This window comes from Mytilus trossulus, chromosome 11 (genome assembly GCF_036588685.1).
Source record: "Mytilus trossulus isolate FHL-02 chromosome 11, PNRI_Mtr1.1.1.hap1, whole genome shotgun sequence".
Lineage (NCBI taxonomy): Eukaryota > Metazoa > Mollusca > Bivalvia > Mytilida > Mytilidae > Mytilus > Mytilus trossulus.
Genome location: NC_086383.1, coordinates 20,287,797 through 20,312,910, shown reverse-complemented (window position 1 = coordinate 20,312,910; position 25,114 = coordinate 20,287,797). Strand labels below are relative to the sequence as shown.

Sequence of the window (25,114 nt, the reverse complement as noted above, 5' to 3'; positions counted from 1 at the left end):
ATGAGAAAGTTTTGATCTATGAGAAAGTTTTGGTCTTTTATAACGTTTTGGCTATTATAAAGTTTTGGTCTATTATAAAGTTTTGGTCTATTATATAACGTTTTGGCTATTATAAAGTTTTGGTCTATGAGAAAGTTTTGGTCTTATAACGTTTTGGCTATTATAAAGTTTTGGTCTATTATAAAGTTTTGGCTATTATAAAGTTTTGGTCTATTATAAAGTTTTGGTCTATGAGAAAGTTTTGGTCTTTTATAACGTTTTGGCTATTATAAAGTTTTGGTCTATTATAAAGTTTTGGTCTATTATATAACGTTTTGGCTATTATAAAGTTTTGGTCTATGAGAAAGTTTTTGTCTTATAACGTTTTGGCTATTATAAAGTTTTGGTCTATTATAAAGTTTTGGCTAGTATAAAGTTTTGGTCTATTATAAAGTTTTGGTATATTATAAGTTTTGGTCTATTATAAAGTTTTGGCTATTATAAAGTTTTGGCTATTATAAAGTTTTGGTCTATTATAAAGTTTTGGCTATTATAAAGTTTTGGTCTATTATAAAGTTTTGGTCTATGAGAAAGTTTTGGTCTAGTATAAAGTTTTGGCTATTATAAAGTTTTGGTCCATTAAAAAGTTTTGGTCTATTATAAAGTTTTGGTCTATTATAAAGTTTTGGTCTATTATAAAGTTTTGGTCTATAATAAAGTTTTGATCTATTTATCTCGATTCTTGATTAATTATGCTCATTATTCTCCGCTTTATTCTCTGTTAGTTATATTTGTAAGCACCCCTTTATTCATTTTATATTGGTTTTTTTTTCCCGTTTAGATCCTCATGCAAAACCCCGCAACAACTTATTACTATTAACCGAAAGAGACTTTTTCTAGCTTTAAAAATAGTTAGAATTTTTATTAAAAATGATTAATATAGTTTATTTAGATATTTTAAGACCCCAAACTACGTAGACTTTACAAAAAAAATCGGTACAAGAAAGACTGCGAGTGATTTAAAACAATATGAAACCAGAGGCAGATTAAGGGGGGGCCAGGGGGCCCTCCCCCCCCCCTTTTGGAAAAAAAATGGTTGCTTATATGGGGAATCACTGAAGCGTGACTGGAGCGGGCCCCCTCTTAGGTCAGTCAGTGGCCTGAGGCCCCCACTTATGAAAATTTCTGGATTCGCCACTAGAAACGGTAAAATCTTTTAATTAAAGCGGTCACGTGTAGCAGGGCGAAGGCATTTTAATATGTTTATCCTTTGGTTCGTGCCATTTTCCTGTGATTTGAAGAGCAAATGCAAAATTTCTAAAGTCATTCAGTTTACGCTATACTACCAAATATAAAACAAATACGACATAAATCATTTCAACACCTATCAACTAAATCCGAACCGGGTAAATTAAAACTGCTTAAACCCTTTCAACTCTGATACTTGTTTAAACCAACTGTTTGGAACTACAGACTGAAATCTCAATATATTGAACGTTTGGTTGAAACCTAAATTTATACGAAACCTTGTAAATATATATATATATATATCACTGCCGGAACAACAGGGTAGCACTTAGGCATGGTTTATCACCAAACATTAACTGCAAATGTGAGAGATGTGTAACTATTTTAACCACAAAAATCACCAGCTCTGTTTGGAGAAATTTGAACCGAACCAACTGTCTCCTATCATATCTATATTCTGTCAGCAGGATTTCGAAAAATTCATTTCGTATTTTAGCGTTTTCGCTTTCGTGTTTTCGCTTTCATGTTTTCGTGTTTTCGCGTTTTATGCTTTCTCAATTTCTCGTTTTCCAGATTTCTTGATTTCCCAATTTTTGGATTTCCATTTCTCAATTTCCCTATTTCTCGATTTCCCTATTTCTGGATTTCCCTATTTCTCGATTTCCCGATTTCCCGATTTCTCAACTTCTTGATTTCGCTTTCTCGATTTCCCGAACTTTGACTACAGTACTGATTACGTGTAGCTGTCCTTGTATAGGTAAAGCGTCTTAAAGCAACCAACGATAAAGAGATGCATGATTTTCAATGATAAAAAAATCCAATGGGAAAATTCATAGAGAAATCGGAAAATACATAACTTTAGAAATATCATTACATTCGCAACACTAACTAACCAAGGTGACTGGTCGTAGGGACATTATTGAGGTCAATATTTGTTCATATCGTAAAACTTAAACATTTTAAGAGTAACCTAAATATATATAAAAATTTCAACTTTTTTTTTAATTTGAAGTTTCATAAGACTTTCATGTTCTTTAATTAATTGCCTCCAACTCCTCAGATGTACTTGAATTGATTTCCGGTTTGTTTTCTTAATGTAAATGGACTTTTTTTAAGGAGTACTTAAATTTTATAGGGTGAATCCCCAATCGGATTATATTGACGAGAAAATTCCCAATTTGAATTCCAAGAAAACATATATATTAATTAGTTACACTGTTAGTTGCATTAGTTCAATGTAATCTGTCGTCATTCATGCACGATAAAACCTGATCACACCATAATATTATTATGCGTGTATTCTATATTATTACAGCAAAACATAGAATACATTCATATATCATTACATTAAGCACATTATCATATAATTCAACTTAGTACAGTAATATACTAGGTGCATTCTTATATCACTACATGCATTCTTATAGTAATACACTATTTACTTTCTTATAGTTAAACTCTGAAATGATTCGTATAGTAATACACTATATACATTCTTATAGCATAACACTAGATACATTATTGAGGCCCCTCATGGGGGGTCCTAGTAATCACATAATCACCATTTTTTTGCCAATATAATCACATAATCATTAAATATTTGCTTATCTTTAGTAATCAAATAATCATAAACTAAAAATACAGTCCTAGGTAATCAAATAATCATGAAATATTTGGCTTAATAATCAAATAATCATTAAAAAAACGGCCAAGTAATCACATAATCAAAAACCCCATGAGGGCCCTCATTATTTTAGATATACGCTAAGTTCATTCTTACAGCCGATGATAGGAATAGGTCAAGTTTTATAGCATAGCACCAGGTCCATTCTTTTAGCATATAACTTGGTCCATTCTTATAGCATAGCACTAGGTCCATTCTTTTAGCATAACACTATGTCCATTCTTATAGCATGGCATTAGGTACATTTTATAGCATATCATACGATTTATGTTTATAGCATATAGCATTAATTTTATGAACAGTCTTATAGCATAGCACTATAGATACATTATATGTTATATTAATACATTAAGTAGGTAACACTAGGTACATTTTCATTATAATTTACCTGTATATAAAATTATTGCAAATGTTTAATGTTTTTCTGAAATTGTTTTAAAACATTTCACAGCGGTATAATACTTTTACTTTTATTATTCATCCCTTATTATTATAAATTTTGTATTTACATTGTATCATGAATCAAATTTATTCGTTCTGCTTATTATCATTTGTGTTACTATGTCTTTTGGTTGAGTTAAGCCAATTCAATGATATGTAATAGTGTGTCGTTCTATGTTGTGATGTTAAACTATTGGTTCAGATAAGGGTGAATGTTTGGTATCACTTAAAACGTTTATCCCGCTGCAATTTTTAGCACCTGTCCTAAGTCAGGAATCTAATTTTCAGTAGTTTTCATTTGTTGGAGTTGTTTAAAGTGTTTCTCGAATCTTTTTTTATTAGAAAGTTTTTTTTTTCCCCTGTTTGAATCGTTTTACAGTAGTATTTTCTTTTGGGAGAGGCATTATAGCTTGCTGTTCGTTGTGAGACAAGGCTCCGTGTTGAAAACCGTACTTTGACCTATAATGGATTACTTTTATAAATTGTGACTTGGATTGAGAGCATTATTAACATTCGTATAGCATCGTATTATGATTGTTCTTATAGATAACATTGCATCATTCTGACATTCTATACCTATATGGAGTTTTTTTTCTCTCTCTCAGAACAACAGGTCCTTCTTTTGAAGAAGCCATCCGGACGATACCAAGTTTCAATTAAATTTGCTTCAAGGCATAACTTAATAATATGTAAGGTCTTTATATTTCTGATGCAAACTTTCATTTGCTGAAAGTTTTTTAATTCGTTTGATATCTACCATGTCTATCATGTGTTGTTGTCAATTGAGGTAATCGCTGTACTTATACATTTTTCCATATTTCGCTGGTTTTAGGCAAAAACAATCCTTTCTTTCGGTCTTTTGTCACTAATAATATGGTAACATATAAAGACATACATAATATGTATGTACCTGTCCCAAGTCAGGAGCCTGTAATTCAGTGGTTGTCGTTTGTTTATGTGTTACATATTTTTTTTCGTTATTTTTTTTACATAAATAAGGCCGTTAGTTTCTCGTTTGAATTGTTTTACATTGTCTTATCGGGGCCTTTTAAAGCTGACTAGGGCTTTGCTCATTGTTGAAGGTCGTACGATGACATATAGTTGTTAATGTTTGTGTCATTTTGGTCTTTCGTGGATAGTTGTCTCATTGGCAATCATACCACATCTTCTTTTTTTTTTATAAAGATGGTGTTATACAACCGTGTTGCCAAATATCTCAATACTGATATATTTCATATTGATATATAACTATTACCATCTTATATTATAGTACCGCAGGGGCGGATGCAGGAATTTTCGAAAGGGGGGTGCTAACCCAGGGCAAAGGGGGGGTGAAAAACATATGTCCCGATACAAATGCATTGATCGGCAAAAATAAAGGGGGGGGGGGTGCGCAGCCCCGGAACCCCCCCCCCCTCTGGATCCGCCACTGTACCGTTGTGCAAATCTTTAGACTTATATATATATTTATTCCTTTACCATCGAAGCATTGTTTATTCTAGACGATCATGCAAACATGTATATGTACATATTACATTAGTCCAAATAATTATGACGTCTTGAAAGGCTATTATAATTTTTTTCTTTGACGCCTTACATCAACGTCGAAGTAAGGCGTCAAAGAAAAAAATTATAATAGCCTTTCAAGACGTCATAATTATTTGGACTAATATTACATTTGCCTGTTGGTCTTTTTTAAAGACTTCGTATATATCTGTCGTGTACAAGTTACGATTGTGTTTGTCAGATATAATAATATAGCATATATACTATTGTACATGTTATAAAATGTGAAATGCAAAAAAAATGTCAGTTATAAATAAACTTATCATAGATACCAGAACTAAATTTATGTATACGCCAGACGCGCGTTTCGTCTACAAAAGACTCACCAGTGACGCTCGAATCCAAAAAAGTTATAAAAAAGGGCAAAAAAAAAGTACGAATTTGAAGAGCAATTGAGATCCAAAATTCCTAAAAGTGTTGCAAAATACATGTACTAATTATTGCTTAAATTGGTTTGAACTTGACAATGGACACAATCTTAAATAAAGATGTATTTCTGATATTATCATTTCATTTTTTATGATCAATTATGTAAGTGTGTATTATCCTTTTTGATACAGTTATTGACTAGATGAATAGGTTTTTTTTTATTATTACTAATACCTTTTGCAACACACATTGCAACACACACACATTTTTCAGTATTCTAAACTGATGAGTTATAATAGCAAGTTTCTACTTTGAAGGATATTCAGTGTACAATATCTGCATGTGTCAGTGCCATTGGAGAAAAGTATGCCAATATATATAATTGCGTCACATTACTATAGGCCATGATCATATGGACTGTTAATAACACATATAAGTCCATTTATTTCATATCGGTTAAAAATAAGCTTCTCTTATTGGATAAAAAGAGGCCACATGACATTCATTAATCTTCAGTAATTAATTCCAGCGGTCACTAACAGAACAAAAGTTTTAAACGGACCGGAAAACCGGTCATTAACAATAACTTTTACATGATATGGACCGGTGGGGCGTGGTTTGTCTGTTTGAGTGACGTAACGTAATAAAACGCAATCGCGATTCAGACAGTTTTATCAGTGAGTCTGCAGACTTTGATCAAGTACTAAAAGAAATGAGTTCGTCTCAAACCAATACATGTGCAAAACAATTACTAAAAAAAAGAGTCCATGAGCAACAGAAATGATCATAGCATTAATATTCAAAATGTGTCTGGAGGAGTCTTTAATTTCTATGTTTCAAAAGACTAAATTTATACATGTACTATGGATTTATTCCAGTTGAACATTTTCCTGTTTTCATTTTATATTGCAGTTGTTGTTGAATTGTTAACCATATAATGTTTTTGTTACTTATAAAGTTATAGAAAATTTCATTTTGTATTTCATATACTGAAAATTGCACTCAAATGAATGGCATTGACTTATAGTCATTTAAAACTATGACCGGTCTTCACTCTTTCTTATATAAATACATACACATGAGGTTACTTTGAATTTATGAATTATTTTGAAAACATGGTTTCTCAATGAAATAAACATAATAGTTCTAGAAAAACTGGTCATTATCGTGATATATGGACAGCCCGTAGGACAGTGGTATTGACTGCGACAGCGATAATGACCTCGCCTTCGGCTCAGTCATTATCACTATCTTAGTCAATACCACTGTCCTGTGGGCAGTCCATATATCACGATAATGACCAGTTTTTCAAGAACTATTATATAAATAATGCCTGACATCCCAGAACCCGGCGAACGTAAGCTCTGTAAACACTACAGGTTAACAAATTGCTGAAACGTTGTGATCTTTGATCACTGTGGTCTTTAGTGACTGTATAAACAGTATACAAATTCTTGTTTTCAGTTATAAGTAAATTTATTTGCAAATTTTGTACAAGTTAAAACCATAAAAAGATATAGTTATGTCCCTTAATTGATTGAAAATTAAAAAAATGTATATTTAGCATGGTATGTAATCATGACGTCGACTATTTTCCGAGAAGTTTAACTAGGGCGGTCCGGGATTGGTTTCATTTTTCGTTTAAACTAGGGGAGGTAATCTGAAATAAAACTGCGGGAAATCGGAAATAATTAGAAATAATCACACAATTTTGAAATGAGTGATTCTGATTCAGTTGATGAATCTAAGATACCAAGCAGAGAAGAATGTGAAAACAGATGTCAAAAGTTTGCAGAAATAACAGGCACTGATTCTGCTTTGGCCATGTTTTACCTACAAGACAGAGATTGGGAGTTAGATGTCAGTATAACTGTATAAACAGTATATAAACAGATAAACAGATAAATATAATTTATACTGATATATACATCCAAAAATACTTTTTTTACTGACAGTAGTGTGAAGTAATACCAGTGAGGCATCTAGAAATTTTCTTAACGGGGTAGGGGAGGCACAGACTGCCTCAGAGTGTCCCTATTGAAATGGCATGTTGATTGAAAATCCTCTAAATCCGCTTTCTGAATACAATGTAACGTTAACTTGTCTACTGAAAAACGGAAAGAACTTCTTCCACTTTTAAAATATTCAATCATCTTGTTCCACTTTCAATATAAACTTAACCGCACTTTAAGCATGTTAAGTATTAACAAATGATTAATGAAAATTACTTCATGATACATTGTAATCACGCTGAATATCATGAATATACATGATATAGTCCTGCCACCTTGGTTTAAAGTAAACGGGTAAAGTTTGACTCACAGCTATATTGTACAGAGTTAGTTTGTTTTTTCGACTAATGATAGATATTAGAAGATGTGATATCCATTGGCCAATCCAGGGGGGGATGTTCCGGGGGTTGGAACCGCCTTTTTTGGGCGATCAATGTATTTGAATGGGGACATGTAGTTGGAACCCCCTTTGTCCTAGGTTAGGACCCCCTACCCCTTTTTGAAATGTCTGGATCTGTCCCTGATATGAGTGCCAATGAGGCAACTCTCCATCCAAGTAACAATTTTTAAAAGTAAACCATTATAGCCTTAGGTGAAGGTACAGTCTTCAACACAGAGCCTTGGCTCACACCAAACATTAAGATATCAAGGGTCACAAAAATGATCAGGGTAGAATTTGAATATAATGAGAACTTACTATCGTAAATTCAGAAATTATTAGGTGCTGCATGCATTTATTATTATTGCGATTATATCATTTTTGACAAAAATGAGATTTTAATTAATTTTTCAATATTGAGAAAAATCCGGTTTAATTAAATTAATATAAAAAAATTTAAATGCAAACCATATGTACAATATATTAATATCAAAATGTTCCCATCAAGTTTGAACTATTGAGATATTGATGCATTTTTAAATAATTTCTGAATTGACAGTTTAGATTTATTGTTTTCAGAGGTCTGTCAATGCATACTTTGAAGAAACAGGAGAAAATATTGGATCTGCTCCACTGAAGAAGAAAATCAAAATAGATGGCCTAAGCTTCAGTGGTAGATCTGATGTCAACAACTCTAGCAGTTCAACTTCTTCTGTTATTAAAACTGAGTGGTATATATAACTAAGCGGATATCATTTTATTTTTTCGATCCATTTTTATACATAGGTTGATATACAACTTACAATGTATTAATATCAAAATGTTCCCATCATCTAAATGAATAGAGAATATCATATGGCTTTTTCAATATCCCATCCAAATCAACGGGAGATACCATTATAATTCTACTTGAAGGATTATTTTGGTTGAATGTTAATTTATACACAAAGGTTCCTGGTTCCTGGTTCGATTCCCGTTTGGGATGAAAATTTCTGGAACTCAATTTTCGGCTCTCCCTTGACACCATTTGCGAGTATGGTCTTGAGGAAACGATGATAGTCCGTCAGACGGGGACGATAAATGGCTGACCCGTGTTAAGAGAGAGCCATATCTCTTGCACGTTAAAGACACCCTTGTAGATTTCGAAAAAGAGTAGGCTAATGCCGCTACAAGGCAGTACTCGCACCCGCAAAGTGGAAAGGGATTAATATAAGTTGTAAAAACTTGTTTCCCAATCCACTATAAACAAATATGTTTAAACTAAACTAAACTAATACATGTGTGTGATATTGAGAAAGCCAAATTTCATATACACTTTACCTTACATACATTTGAATTTGTTCATCTTAAGCTCAAGTTGATGTTTTTTTTATGTGACATGACTTTATACAGATTAGGGGTTTTAAAAAAACTTTTCAACAGTGACTGCTATGAATGTCTTGACGTCATTATAAACCATGTTAATAGGTGAAAGGTGTGATAAAGCCTTTGCAACCGTGCTGATATCAATATCATCACAGGTGATATCTGGCTAATATAGCAAGATAACTAACTGTTGACTGTTTTACACGCACAATTTATCTGTATTTACTATAAAGTGTTAACATGTAATAAATCAAATCAAATCAAATAATTTTATTGGTGTAAATTCCTATACAGAAATGATACCAGCCGACATTTACAAAATACAGATACAAATACAAAAATAAACAAACCAACAGACAAAAGCAAAAAAAACCAAAACAACATATTTTCTCAATGATAAGAGATACATATTTTATATTTACATTGCGTGGAGGTGTTATTCATACAAAATTATTAATTCAAGCTATTAACAATTAGCTTTAATACTATAAAAGTTCTTAACAACATTATGTTTGCTTTAAATGAATGTTCAAATCATACATATCGCTTATTCCAGCTACACTTACAGTACTAATGTAATATAATATATATGCAGAGGGTAGAAAGGCAGGCATTTTTTTAAAATTGTCAGATGTTTTATTTAAGTCTTCATGCCTTTCGGTCATATTTAAAAAAAAAATCACATCATGACAATAATTGATAAGTAGGCAGATATTTCCTGTGTATGTACTTGTCGTAATGCCAGTGTAGTTGATTATTGTATAAGCACTCCTGAACTTTTGAAAACGTTTAAGGACTTTGAAGTTTTAGATTCAAGTAAGTTATTGTCAGATGTTCATAACCCACTCTCTATTACTTTTTTCTGTGATAAAAACTTGGCAATTGCCCATGCGGAAAATGTCGATTATTTTAGTAACAAGAATACGTTTACGAAGATAAAAAGATGGAATTCTGAAAAGATAAAAGATTTTCAAAATAATATTGATGTAGAAAAAATAGCAGAACTTGAATACAAACTTACAAATACTGATTTAACTGTAGTGAATAAGAACATCATTAATTCACTTATAGATGGTCTGTGTAATATTTTTGTCAAGTCTGGGCAGACAACTTTTGGTACTTATACTGTAAAACAGAATAAGAAAAGGGGAGATTTTGGAAATAAGAATAAACCCTGGTTTGATGAGGAATGTAAATTTGCACGTCAAAATTACAGGAAATTAAAAAGACGTTTCAAGTCCAAAAATCATTCTAAAAACCATTCAGACATGTTAAATGCCGAAAAAGCGTATAAAAAAACATTCTCGATAGCAAATTTAGAAACTTTAGAAAAGATCTTTCAGATAAAATTCAAAATTTGCGTGGCAAAAATCCGAAAGAATATTGGAAAATTTTAAATCAGAATAAAAGAAAGAAACAACCCGATATTGACATTGGAAAATTACACGATTTTTTCAAAAATTTAAACACTGCACCGGAAGATGAAAAAAATGTGCAACTTCCAGAGATCAATCCCATGCAATGTGAACAGATGATTTTTCAGAAGAGTTTACCTTAATACAAGAAAATCAAAGTGGTTTTCGGCAAAAATATTCTACTACAGATAATATTTTTACCTTGTATTCTTTTTTTGAATTATTGAAATGTAGGAAAAAGAAATTATATTGTGCCTTTATAGATTTTGAGAAGGCTTTTGACACTGTATGGCGAGATGGTTTGTTTTATAAAATGTTGTTAAATAATATAAATGGTAAGATGTATAAGGTTATAACTAATATGTACTGTGATACTAAATCTCGTATATCATACAATAATTGTAATTCAGAATACTTTGCTTGTGACAACGGCGTACGACAAGGAGAAAACTTATCACCTTTCCTATTTTCTTTATTTTTAAACGATTTAGAAGATTTCTTGGTTAGTAAAAATATTACAGGACTAAAAACCTTATTAGAAGACCTTGAAAGAGAATTAGAAATACATCTAAAACTTTTTATCATATTATACGCAGATGACACGGTGCTGTTGGCCGAAACAGCACAGGATTTGCAGACGCAACTCAATGCCTTTCATGACTATTGTAAGGTTTGGAAACTGAAAGTAAATGTTGACAAAACTAAAACCCTAGTATTTGGTTTTGGACGTTAGCCAAAAAATCTCCAATTTACTTATAATGGCATAAGCATTGAGTTAGTAAAGCAGTTTAACTATTTGGGTATTGTTTTTACTAAAACAGGAAACTTTAATATGACTAAAAAATATTTATCCGATAAGGCCTTAAAAGCCATGTACGAAGTCCTGAAAATAGGAAGGATGTATCAGCTTTCTGTTAAATGTCAGCTTGACCTTTTTGACAAAATGATCAAGCCCATTCTATTGTATGGGTGCGAAATATCGGGCTTTGGTAATAATGATATCCTGGAAAAGATTCATTTAAAATTTTGTAAAATTCTTTTAAACTTGAAATCCTCAACGCCAAATTATATGGTTTACGGGGAACTAGGTCGTCATCCGATCGAAATAGATATTAAAGTTCGAACAGTACTATTCTGGGCAAATTTGATATCCGGTAAACAAGCAAAGTTTTCCTTCATATTATATCAACTTTCTCGTCATATGAACAAGCACCATAATGTCCAGATAAAATGGATCCTGTTTATACAAAAAATATTTCAAGATTGTGGTTTCTCATACATATGGGAGTCACAAAATGTTGTTAATAAAGAATGGTTAAAAACTGTTATAAAGCAGAGATTGCTAGATCAATATATTCAGAACTGGAATTCCCTCATTCAAAATTCACCAAAAGGTATTAACTACAAAATTTTTAAGAAAAACTTGGAATTCAAAGAATATTTTAATATTTTGGACTTCAAAGACGCTATTGTTTTTTGTCGATTTAGAACGACTAATACTAAGCTGCCGATTGAAACAGGAAGATGGCAAAACGTGATCAGAGAAAACTGCTTTTGCAGTCTATGTAACAATCGACAAATAGGCGACGAATATCATTTTATATTTGAATGCAATTTTTTCCATCAAAAACGCAAAGAGTTTTTAACTGAATATTTTACAAAACGGCAAAATACAGTTAAATTCTCTGAACTTATGTCAAGTACAAGAAAACCAGTTCTGAAGAAGCTTTGTTCTTTTATAAAAAATATAAATACTAGTGTTTGTACTCCTGGCTTGTAACTTTTGTAACCTCTCTCGCTTGTTTTGTACATATTGTAAATATTTATTGTTGTATTTGTTATCTCTGTACCGATGTAATGCATTGGCTTTATGAGAATAAAGATATATACTGTCAGGGAAAACAAACATATTTTTTTTTTATGGCCTGATAGATATATTACAGGAAGCCTGATGTTACTAATCCTCAACCAAACAGAATAAAACTGATGTCCTGGAACATTGATGGTCTCTGTGAGAAGGCAAAGGTCAAGAGAACACAGACAGTCTGTGACATCATCAATAAGTAAGGAACTACTGTATATTCAGCTGGCCTCTTATCAAACATGTCCAGTTCAGTGAAAATGGACGTCACAACATATAAATGAACTAAGTATTAAAAAAAACATACAAGACTAACAAAGGCTAGAGGCTCCTGACCAGGGACAAGTGAAAAAATGAACCATTGCTATACCATAAATATTTCCATATAATTAGGAAAATTAATTTACAAATTGACTAGAATGTTAGAGATACATCTACCTACAATATACACAAAATAAAAAGGCTCAAGTCAATTACTGCTGGTGTTGGGTAATATGTTGAAAAACAATGGGGTGTCTGTTAAAAAAAGTTGATAACAATGAATAAGCACATGTACATTTTAGCTTATTATAAAGCGAGAACATTATTTTGCAGATAGGTTTGTACATGTAGACACAGAACAGTTCCAGTTTTCAATTGTATGATAATTGTGTGGAAATGATAGTGATCATGATGATGCTTGTATCCATTCCAATATGATTATTTCTAGGTCATTAGCCAAGGTTATAAAATATAAGTCTTGTTTTCAATCTCAAACATACATGTGTGTATATATATATATATATATATATACAACTCGTCTAAACATCTACCCAACAATGTTAGATCTGTAAATTTGCGAAAAATGTTTGGTTCTTCCCTCGGCTGGGTTTCGAACCCATGCTGCTGTGATATCGTGACACCAAATCGCCTGCACTGCAGCCGTCCCGCTAGACCATATATCTAGAATACTAAAATTACGAGGTCCAATTTGTCAGCCGTCATCACGTAAAAACGACGAATCAAAGAATTCAACTTTATATATAACTAATATAGTACAAAGGTGTAGATTAAAAATTACACTACTCCAGGCCCTTTTGTTTTCCACGTAATTAATATTGCCAATAATTAAGAAGTTCCGGGTCGAGTCCGATACCGATACCATGAATAGTATATTCACCTTTTACCTATTACCTTATCTGTACGTTCCGCATCTGACAGGCGCACCAACAAACGGTGAATATGCTATATACACGGGTCATAATCACTAAACTAAATTGTCAAATTGTTACCTATTGTAGTATTTTAATCAGTAAGACTTTCTAAGATAACAATACGAATACTAAAAATCTGGACTAAAAATAAGGCGTATAGGTACAGTTTTCAATTTGGTAGCCGGCATGACGTAAAACAGCGAACCAAAGAATTCAACTTTATTTATAACTAATATAGGACAATGCTGTTGATTAAAAAATACTCCATTCCAGGACCTTTTGTTTTCCAAATAATTAATATTACCAATAATTGATAAGTTCCAGTTCGACGGGTTCAAACAGAGAGATTTGAAAGCAGAGTAAGTGATAAGTTCCAGTTCGACGGGTTCAAACAGAGAGATTTGAAAGCAGAGTAAGTGATAAGTTCCAGTTCGACGGGTTCAAACAGAAAGATTTGAAAGCAGAGAAAACTGTGTATCTTATAATCGGCATGACTTTATCAGATGACAATACTAATACTAAAATAAGGCTTGCTCATAGTTATATACTTCAATTCAGTCACGTACCCGCGATATCACGGGTGTGTTCTAGTATATATATATATATATGCATTATCAAAATCTTCATAATGGGCTTGAATACCTGAAACTGTTCTTAAATATCACCTTTTTTTTTTTAACTTTTGTATCTTTGTAGAGAAAATCCTCATGCAGTATTTCTGCAAGAAGTAGTCTCAGAAACTTTAGAGGTACTAACAACTAAATGTCCAACCTACCACATCATAGAGGCAGCCAATCAGGAGTACTTTACAGCTGTCATGTTAAAAGTGGGCGTGGCTGAAATGACAGAGTCAAAAGTTATCCCCTTTACATCAAGTTTAATGTTGAGAACACTGCAAAAGATTGAAGTAAGTTTATTGAGAAAAGCACAAGGTTCATTGTAGGCCAGATATATGACTTTGAACTTCAACTTCATCACACAATTTCAAAAATGCAGTTATGTATTTCTTAAAGGAATTTATTTAAAGAGCCTTACTACTACCATAATGCTGGTTATTTTTCATAGCGTTTGAAAACGATATTGGCTATGTAAATATATTTGGAAATCATATTGATGCTACTGTGGATTCATTATTATTCGCTGGATACTAATTTTCATGGATTTCGTGGGTACAGGTAAACCACAAAGGAGTAGGTCCGGTCCGGTAAGTGTCCTTTTTGGCCCCAAAATATAGCAGTTTTACAAAATTGTTAAAATGTAAACTTTTAGTTATTTATTGGATAGTAGAATGGTTCTGCTACATAAATATTGGCTGTTTTTGGCAATACAATGCACATATATTGAGTACTAGCACCATTAAGTCATGCTAAATTACTGAAATCATCAAAATTCAGGCATTTTATTTTAATATTAGACGGTTTCCGTGTAAAACGAAAGTGGCCACATTCGTGTTCATCCAAAATATTAAAATGGAAGTTGTATTTGATGATAATACATAACATATATAAAGATTGAGGATGAACACGGATGCGGCCACTTTCATTTTTGACAAAAACCATCTGAAAAGTGACATTTTTTCGCATATTTGGTAGATTTTTCATATTTTAGCTTGAATCGAATCGTTTTTTAAGACTAAATGAGTTAAAATCTTTAACAAAAAATAATTGAAACAAATGAAATAGACACTTAAGTGTTTAAAAAGTGGTCAAAATCTTTCGTCAGATGAAACTGAAATTTGAGGCCAAAATCGATCCTTACCGGACCTACTCCTTTAAATGTCAGGGATGATTTCAGGTGTTTTCAAATGGGTCCCTTGAACAATAAATTTGGAATTTTTATCCCAATTTGGAATTTTTTATGCATAAAATCAAAGACGAAATCATATCATTTTCCTGTAAAAACAGAAAATGTAAATTAAGTTTAACCTCTACACTGATTTAAGAAGTTGCAACATTTTGAATAATTATTGATAGTTTATAAGATATCTTATATAATCTATAAGATATATGTTATATAAATTATTAGATATCTCTTATATTTTATGAAATTATTTTAAAAATTGTAAATTTCATAAACTTTATAAGATATCTTATATAATCTGTAAAATATTTCATATAATATCTTATAAACTATACAAGATGTCTTATAAAGTGTATAAGATATCTTGAAATTAAATTAAAAGCAAAATGGCTTGCCATATAAACCAATGAAAAAAAATCATCCATTTGGTATTTTTTCAGGTCATCTTTATAGGTTTACCTTGATTAAAATGAATTTCAAATTGAACTGGTCCATTGTCGTATTCAGAAAGACAATTACAAAAGTTTATATACTTAAAAGATAAGATATTTAAAGCAATTGACCAGTGAACTTTAAAATTATTAAGAAATATAGCAGATTTCATAAATAAATGAAAGAAAATTTGAAATTAACTTAAAACGATTTATGCATGCGCCAGCAAGTAATTCTCAAAAAGTTGATGGTATTCTAAAGAAGAAGAAAGGATCATTTCATAACTTTTGAACCAGTTCCATATTAAATGGTGACATATCGTATTTCATGAATGGTCTAATCATCTACATTATTTTTCAAAAACGCTCAAACTTTTGTCTTTTGATGAAAAAGAGCAAAACATAAAATAATTTATTTTCATCAAATTATCCAACCATGCAGCTCTTCTGGGCGATCTGCTTTTATGAGATCGGCGCCAATTAAAATGGATTTATCAATATTTTATCAAAATTTGAATTTGCTCTTAGCCGAGGTCTGCTTTCCCACCAATTTTGACAAACATGTTTTTGATCAAACTGCTGGGCGATCTACTTTTACGAGATCAAATAAATAATCCCATAATATTGTAATCAATTGAATCCGGCTGCTATAATTGTTTACCACATGTTGACATAATCATAGATATCTATAACATAATCAAATCGTCCACTGAAGTCAAAATATAGGACACTTCATAAACATCTATACTTTGCCTATATTTTTCAACCTTTAACAAATAAAGTCCTAAACTTTTTCGAAAATATTTTTTGGGGTCGCTGTCTGATTTCAGGGCCGCCAAGCGGCCCTAAACTATATAGTGGAATCATCCCTGAATGTTCAACAAATATCTAATTTTCTATAGGCTTGTGTGCAGACTACGACAAGACCACGAAATTAAATATCCATGAACATGTATGTTTTCCTTAATCCACGAAAATTGGTACCCACGAAAATAAATCAGTCCACAGTATGTTGCTATTTTTAAATATATAGTAACTTCGAGTCAATATGTCACAATAGTGGAAAAATACAATATATATTGGAAAACATTTTCCTATATAAAGTCACAGAAGTGCGTTGTTATGATTTTTAAGCAGTTAAGCTGCTTTATGCGAGCATAAAGATTTATGTTCTACCCAATAAATGCTGAAATATGTGCCACTTTTATTATCTGGCTGGCTATCATGTTATTTATAACTAATTGGACACTTTATTCATACTTTTTATTCTGGAATATAAAAAATATTACCAGAAAAACGTTAATTGGTCGTCGATTTTCCAAAAAGTTTTGAAGTTGCACATAGGAAGTAGTGCTCGATAGAAATCCTTCTATAGTTTATTATCACCTGTGCTGTTGGCTAAGATGTCAAAGATCAATTGTATGAAATATTTGATCGCCGAAAAATCTATAAAGATGAGTCGTTTACATTTCATATATGGCAAAAGTCGTAGGAATATTGTTGGTCATCGATACGTATTACATACGTCAGTAGTCTATTAATCAGCTGATATAAGTTGGTGGCAATTTCAAATTACATAGAAAACGAAATTTACGTACCTTTTAAATTGGGAGAATTCTGATGATACATACATACATGTGAACATCCTAACGGGAGTACAAAACTCCCATTTTCAGGGGTCCCCTCCCGTCCTTCCGTCGAAGAGGAAAAACTCCCGTGCAGAAACAATTTCATGAATGAAAATTTTCAGTCGCCATTTTTACTATTTTGTTTACAAAATATTTCATTGAGATCGTAAAAACCTGAGATTTTTAAGTCGTAAAAACCCGAGGTTTATCGAACGTATTCGGTGTAACCTGATTACGCAACATGAGGAGATTTTAATCCTTGCTAAAGGCTAATTTTTAAGTGATAATAGTTTGATTGAACAATCAAAAGGTGTTGGATTATCAATTACTCTATGTGGCTTCTGTATGGAACACGCCAAGGATGATTAAATTGACAACTAATATTGTTTGGCGAAAGGTGCTTTATTATAGTAATGCATATATAGTTATACCAAGCATGGTATCAATAAGCTACAAAATGTGAATATGAAGCACCTGAACCCCAATGTGTGTAATAATAAAAGTAATTAGAAAAAATGAACAATAAAAAGAAAAAGAAAAAAAAAATGTTTTATATCAATTACATAATAAAAGTGGCCTGGAACATGCTCTTTGGCTTAAAACCACATGGTAATATAAACCCAGATGAAGTATCAAAGGGAAGCAATTTTTACAAGGTGTTATCAATTATGTACAATGAGAGTTGCCTCCCATTGTACGCAATTGACAACTAATATTGTTTGGCGAAAGGTGCTTTATTATAGTAATGCATATATAGTTATACCAAGCATGGTATCAATAAGCTACAAAATGTTAATATGAAGCACCTGAACCCAAACGAAGTCGCCAAACATGGGGGTTAATAATATATACATAAAAAAAAAAAAAAAACAAAAAAAAAAAAAACAACAACAACATCAAATCAAGAATATAAAAATACACCGGCGAAAATACCATAACACTAACTACCAATCAAATAATTCGTAGCTGACGTAACCCGATACATATCAACACTAGCTTGTTTAATGTAAGTCTGAAAACAATCAGATCTCCAGTCTCCGTGATGTTTCAATAAAATCTCAGGAATGCCAGCCTTGGTGGCTAATGTAGCCCCTCCGTGTCTCAGCGAATGAAAAGAATAAACTGAAGGGTCTAAACCAACAAGAACAATTAACTCTCTAAAACGGTTCAACAAAACGGATCTAGATAAAGGCAATAATTTACCATGAACAATTAAAGCAAAAACGGGAGCATTCTTATCACCAGGTATTAAAGACACAAGATGCTTATAAGCTCGAGCAGGACATATTGATGGCTCAACTGAGCAACACAAAGAAACCTGATGGGTGTAATCATTATTTTGTCTAGTCTTTGACCATTTCAATAAAAGGAGGATACCCTTTTCACTAACAACAACATTATCTTTGATCAATTGTTCACGGGAATTAAAAGATGTAGAGCTTCTGCTTACCAGGTTTGACGCTCTAAGCATACTAAAAAAAGCAAAAGTTAGAAAACACCATAAACAAGCATATAAATAATCATAAATATTCAACAACCTAACAATATCAATTAAATGTGTAGGTAAAAATGGTCATTTTGACACAGCCACATGCTGATTCTTATGACTCAATCCTCTTAAAGTCAATTTGAATTCTGTAGATAAAAAAGGTTCCACAGTAAAATCAAAAAGTTGACCCCAGGTCTTAATGCCAGAAATATAATTCTTAACAGATGAAAAACTGCTTAAACTCTTGGATAGAAAACATGCAAAAAAATGTTTTATATCAATTACATAATAAAAGTGGCCTGGAACATGCTCTTTGGCTTAAAACCACATGGTAATATAAACCCGGATGAAGTATCAAAGGGAAGCAATTCTTACAAGGTGTTATCAATTATGTACAATGAGAGTTGCCTCCCATTGTACGCAATACCGAGAAATACCGGCATTGATAGAAAATGGAATGTTGTTGTCTATTTATGTATCGGAAGTGTTTTGATGCAGAGAAAAACATTTATTGTAAATGAAAATACTGGAAAATGGAATGGTTTCAGCTCAATGTGAGCTGTTTGCTACACAAGCTGACTGAAAAATTATATAAACAAAATCAGTATGTGTACAACATGCCAAAACGACAGTTATTTCCGTCTTCAAAGACACCAGGTTCAAAACATCAGAAATATTTGTCAAAGTTCAACAATGCCTGGAAAGCTGACTTCAAATGGTGGCAACCCAGTTCCAAGGCCCAAGACCAGGCATACTGCACCACTACTTGCAAAGAAGACTGCATATCCATTGTTATATTGTTAATTTATTATTTATTTATTATGTAATAAATGTATAGCATACATTGTATCCCTCTTATATCTCAAGCCAAAATTTCATTAGCCATTTCTTCTATTTTTATGGATAGTCGACCTTCTTATGGATAAAAACAAGTGCCTGTGGTGAACATAGTGAAAACGGGCAATGTGTCATAGAGACAATAACCAGATCTTAGAGCAGACAACAGTCGAAGGTTACCAATGTATCTTTATTGCAGGGAGAAAATCCTACACCCAAAGGATTGCTTTTGCTGGCCCCTTAACATAATAACAAAAATGTAAACTATTTCAACTATTCACTTGTTTCAGTGGAACTTTTAAACCAGAGGAAGAACACAGTAACTACAATGAAGTTTATAAGGTCCGGAGAACTTTTCGGCTAGTTAGTTCTTTCTGCCTGGAACTTTCCAACGTCGCAACAAAACAGCATTTACAATAACTTGGACATCATACTAAAATCAGAAGTATACACAAGAAATTAATCAAATTTAAAAAAAATGTACAAAACAATTATGAAAAATTAATATGACAACAGCTACAATCACCACATTAGTGGGTCCTCACTATGGACAAGTACATACATAATGTGGCAGCTTAAACATCTTAACTGGCACAAAACTCTCCCCTAACATAGGACAGTGTATGTGTATAATCTCAGACATTGAATCTTTATAAATATAAATTGGAAATAACTTTTGAAAGTGGAAGGATTGCATAACATAAAAATTACTGTACAAGCATTATTTGGTACTTCAGAAATAGCTGTGAACAATGCCTGAGATAAATATTTTGACTAATTCTTTACACGATTCATCTGAACGTGGCCAAGTTTGCCTTTGGGTTTTTGATTAACTGCCTATAGCACCCTTTGGTGCTTTGATTTTTAGAAGGTCAACTATATCAATGGGGCTTAATTTCACAGAGGCACAAATGTAATTATGATTTTTGAACATTCACCAAAATTTAGTTTTGGACCACTTAAAAAGTTTTCTATGTTTGAATGGTGTATATATAGATATAAAGTAGTATGATTTTCATGGATACAATTCTCCTCAAAAAACCAAATGAGGTAAAGTTCAACAGCCTTTAACACTGAGAAAACCCTATTTTACACAGACTGGCATAGATAAGCCCAAAATGCCCCCCCCTAAAAAAACCCAATTTAAATGAGAAAACGAACAGCCTGATTTATGTACAAAACAAACATGATATACAGCAACAAAGGACAACAGCTGAACTTCAGACTTCTGACCTGGGATAGGCACATACAATATTATAGGGGTTATACAAGTTTGGCCCAAGCTTCAACCTAAACTAATTTGGGGTTGCTCAGTCTTTATTTTTATGTCCAACTTTGGGGCATTATGTTTTCTAGTCTGTTTGTCTGTCCATTCGTTCATCTGTCCTTCTTCAGGTTAAAGTTTTTGGTCAAGGTAGTTTTTAATGAGGTTGAAGTGCAATCAACTTGATACCTAGTACTCTTGTTCCCTGTAATATGATCTTTCTGATTGTAATGCCAAATACATGAAATAAGAATTTTGACTGTCCACTGAACATATATAGAAAATGATATTGTGTGTGGGGCATCCATGTACTTTGGACACACTTTTGTTTATCTATATCTTCAGTCTCTCTTTTACAGTGTACCATTAAAGGTGTAAGATTCCTGTTGATGACATCACATTTAGAGAGTACAAAGGACCATGCCACTGAGAGAAAACAGCAGTTAAAAATAGCTTTACAACATATGGTCAGTGCTAACTCTGATCAGACCGTCATCTTTGGTGGTGACCTTAATCTCAGAGATAAAGAGGTATATAAAGATACTATTTTATGTTATACTTAAAAATAAAAAAACTATGAATTCAGAAATTATTGCATGCATTTATTATCGTGATTTTGTCACATGTGTCAGTTAAGGTGAAATTGCTAATATTTTTTTTTACATTTTAGAAAAAACCTGTTTAATTCATATAAAGGTGTATTACCACCATTGATTTTTCCTCAAAAGTCTTTGTTAAATTTGCACTTTTCAAAAAAATGTAATTTATCTTTGTTTCAAATAAAGAAAAACTTGGCATGAGTAAAGTTTTATCCTGTCCAGTACTAAAAAAAAATAAATCACATAACATTTCATTGCATTTAAGAAAATAACCATCTCTGGAAGTTAACCAATCAAATTTCTTCCCTTATTTTATCTGTGTACAAGGTTTAGTCACCATGTAACCTCAAGATTACAAAATACTCTATAATAATTCCAAATAAAAAAATAATGGTGCTTTACATACCTAAGACATAATGTTTATGACACAGAAATCTTTTACTGCAATAAAATGTAGGATTAATTACCTACAACTGTCAAATTCAATGGAATATTTTTTTAACCTATTTTGTATACAACCAGATGTGACGTACCATGATTTGGTGGTATTACACCTAAAAAATTTCAAAATGCAAGTTTAAATTATAACTTTAAATCACTCACATTTTTCACAATAATAAAATCATAACAATCATTTCGGAAACTATTGTATTATATTCTGTAATACTTAAAAATAAAGATATTATATGCTGTAATTCATGGAAAGAGGCATTTGTATCACTAGCTTGTTAACTCCAAGGTTGACTAGGATTGTTAGTTTTATTACTGAAGGTTGTTGGTTCTGTCTGGGCACTCCAGCTACCTCAAGTAATAAAAACTGACTGCTACGAAATAACACAACTGAAAGTGGCATTAAACATCAATCAAAAAAGACTTGGACTTAAAATTTCTATCTAGATATAGTACTTTCACATGTTTGAAACCTAGGCCTAAACTAATATATTGTTTGTTTCCCCAATCCCCACCATGCCAAGCCAGGTGTGGGTAGGTTGGTAGGTATAAGATTTTATTTTTCCAAAAAGATTGAACGTTATCGGACGATCTAGCAAGCCTGAAAATCCAAAAATAAATAAAATAGTTTTGACAATAAAATTTTATGAGTAGCACTATTTTTGAAGGGTCAGTCGGGATTGGGGAAACAAACAATATTTTATTTTTTGCCCAAGAAATTGACTACAGGTAATCAAATTTACACACAAATCCACAGAATTTTAATCTCACGCAAATTTGTGTTTCTATAGGAAGTTACAGTACATGTATTAAAAAATATAGATTCCACCACTACATCCAGTGTAACAATATTTCTCCACTCACAGTTAAATTTTGATATTTAAAGCAGGAGGCTTGACCATCCTAGTCAATTAAGATTGATATCGAGTGCACCTGTCATGTGCATGGTGTAGGGAATGACTTTTGGGTATACATATCATGCTTGCAGGGTTCACTTAAATTTTAACTCATTTACATATATGGATTATTGCAAATGTTCGGTTTATGTGATACTTGTAGTAAAACTGTTAAAGACTTTAAATTTCATCATTATCAGTAAAGCAGAAAAGCTTTTGTGGTCTTGTTAATGTTTCAATAATAAATTCAATGTCAAAAATTTGTTTTTTTTCAGCTGCAAGAGCTCAAGGGCCTTCCAGAGGGAGTTTCTGACATGTGGCAAGTAACTGGAAGTAGAAAGGAAGCTGAATTCACATGGGATATGACAAGAAATACTAACCTAGAATGGGCAGGAAGGTTCAAGCCTCGTTGTCGTTTTGATCGTATATACACTAGACATTGTAAACCAAAATCTGTTATTGTTCCTCAATATTTTGAACTTGTTGGATTGGAAAAAATACCAAGTTGTGGACTTTTTCCTAGTGACCATTGGGGCCTTTTGGCTCATTTTGATAAAATTGAGAAATAAATTCATGTATATTGTTTTCAAAAAATATTAATGAAGTATAAAAAACTTAATTCAAATAGTTTGGGGTAGGGGGGTCAAAATTGCTGCAAGTTTTGTTTGGTTGACATTGATTTTTAGCTCACCTGGCCCAAAGGGCCAAGTGAGCTTTTGCCACACTTTGCGTCCGGCTTCCAGTGTCTGGCGTCGTACTGCGTCGTTAACTTTTACAAAAATCTTCTTCTCTGAAACTACTTGGCCACAATTATGTGTCCGGTGACCCAGCCATCCAACCAAGATGGCCGCCATGGCTAAAATAGAACATAGGGGTAAAATGTAGTTTTGGGCTTATAACTCAAAAACCAAAGCATTTAGAGCAAATCTGACATGAAGTAAAATTATTTATCAGGTCAAGATCTATCTGCCCTGATATTTTCAGATGAATCAGACAACCAGTTGTTGGGTTTCTGCCCCTAAATTGGTAATTTTAAGGAAATGTTGCTGTTTTTGGTTATTATCTTGAATATTATTATAGATAGAGATAAACTGTATAAAGCAATAATGTCTGCAAAGTAAGATCTACAAATAAGTCAACATTACCGAAATGGTCAGTTGACTCTTTTAGGAGTTATTGCCCTTTATAGTCAATTTTTAACCATTTTTCCTAAATCTTAGTAATCTTTTACAAAAATCTTCTCCTCTGAAACTACTGGGCCAAGTTCATTATAGATAGAGATAATTGCAAGCAGCAAAAATCATGAGAATGTTCAGTAAAGTAAGATGAACAAACACTTCATCACCAAAACACAATTTTGTAATGAATCCATCTGCGTCCTTTGTTTAATATTCACATAGACCAAGGTGAGTGACACAGGCTCTTTAGAGCCTCTAGTTTATATATTATTATTGGTCGATCATTTTTTGCCAAATTAAGTTAAGAGGGGGATGGGGGGGAAGGGGGTCAGTGAAAAAACTAAATGAATTAAGGTTTTTTATTGTACATTAAACTTTTGATGTCGTCCCTTACAGTAATAAATTAATACTGGGCAAACTACTGTCAGTTTAACCTGTAATCTTTATTCTCACCAAGGTAAAATTTTTGCAATCACTTTGTGTCCGCTGTTTGCCTGCAAGCTTTTCTTTAAAAATAGTCTCCTCTGAAATTGCTCATTTGATTGAAATTAAAAGTGTAGGAATAGATTAACCATGAATTCAATTGTTCAATGATTTACACTTTTTCTTTGAACTTCATGTATTTGTATGAAGAGTTTGGCAAAACCATGAAATCAAATTCCCACGAAGTTTTCCTCAATCAACGAAAATTAAAATTAATATCAATGGAGAAAAAAACGAATCCACAGTATGAGAATTTTTTTAATTTTTTTGCATTTTCCTGCCAATGTTCCAAAAACAATTGTAAGTTGCAAACATGACAAGAATGAGGAGATGTATCTGACCTGAAAGTTGAAAAAAAAATCGAACTACTTGTATTGGAGTAATTGCATTTGAAATAAATTCATTTGCCATTATTCAGCTGTTTTGGACTGTTATCATGAAAACTTAAGTAGGTGTATCTAACTTGAAAATTGCAGAATCAAGAATATGTCCCCAGTACATGGATGACCCATCTGCACTATAATTTTCTATGTTCAGTGGACGGTGA

General features: G+C 32.2%; 1 protein-coding gene across 1 annotated transcript; it reads left to right on the top strand.

The window, feature by feature from the left end:
- The first annotated feature begins 6,918 nt into the window (after positions 1 to 6,918).
- LOC134690832 (tyrosyl-DNA phosphodiesterase 2-like) lies at positions 6,919 to 23,478 on the top strand. The gene is made up of 6 exons (XM_063550937.1): positions 6,919 to 7,147; positions 8,258 to 8,409; positions 12,402 to 12,521; positions 14,209 to 14,419; positions 21,321 to 21,491; positions 23,182 to 23,478. Exons 1-6 carry the CDS (start codon positions 7,004 to 7,006, stop codon positions 23,473 to 23,475), a joined length of 1,092 nt encoding a protein of 363 aa, XP_063407007.1. The 5' UTR covers positions 6,919 to 7,003; the 3' UTR covers positions 23,476 to 23,478.
- Positions 23,479 to 25,114: the final 1,636 nt, after the last annotated feature.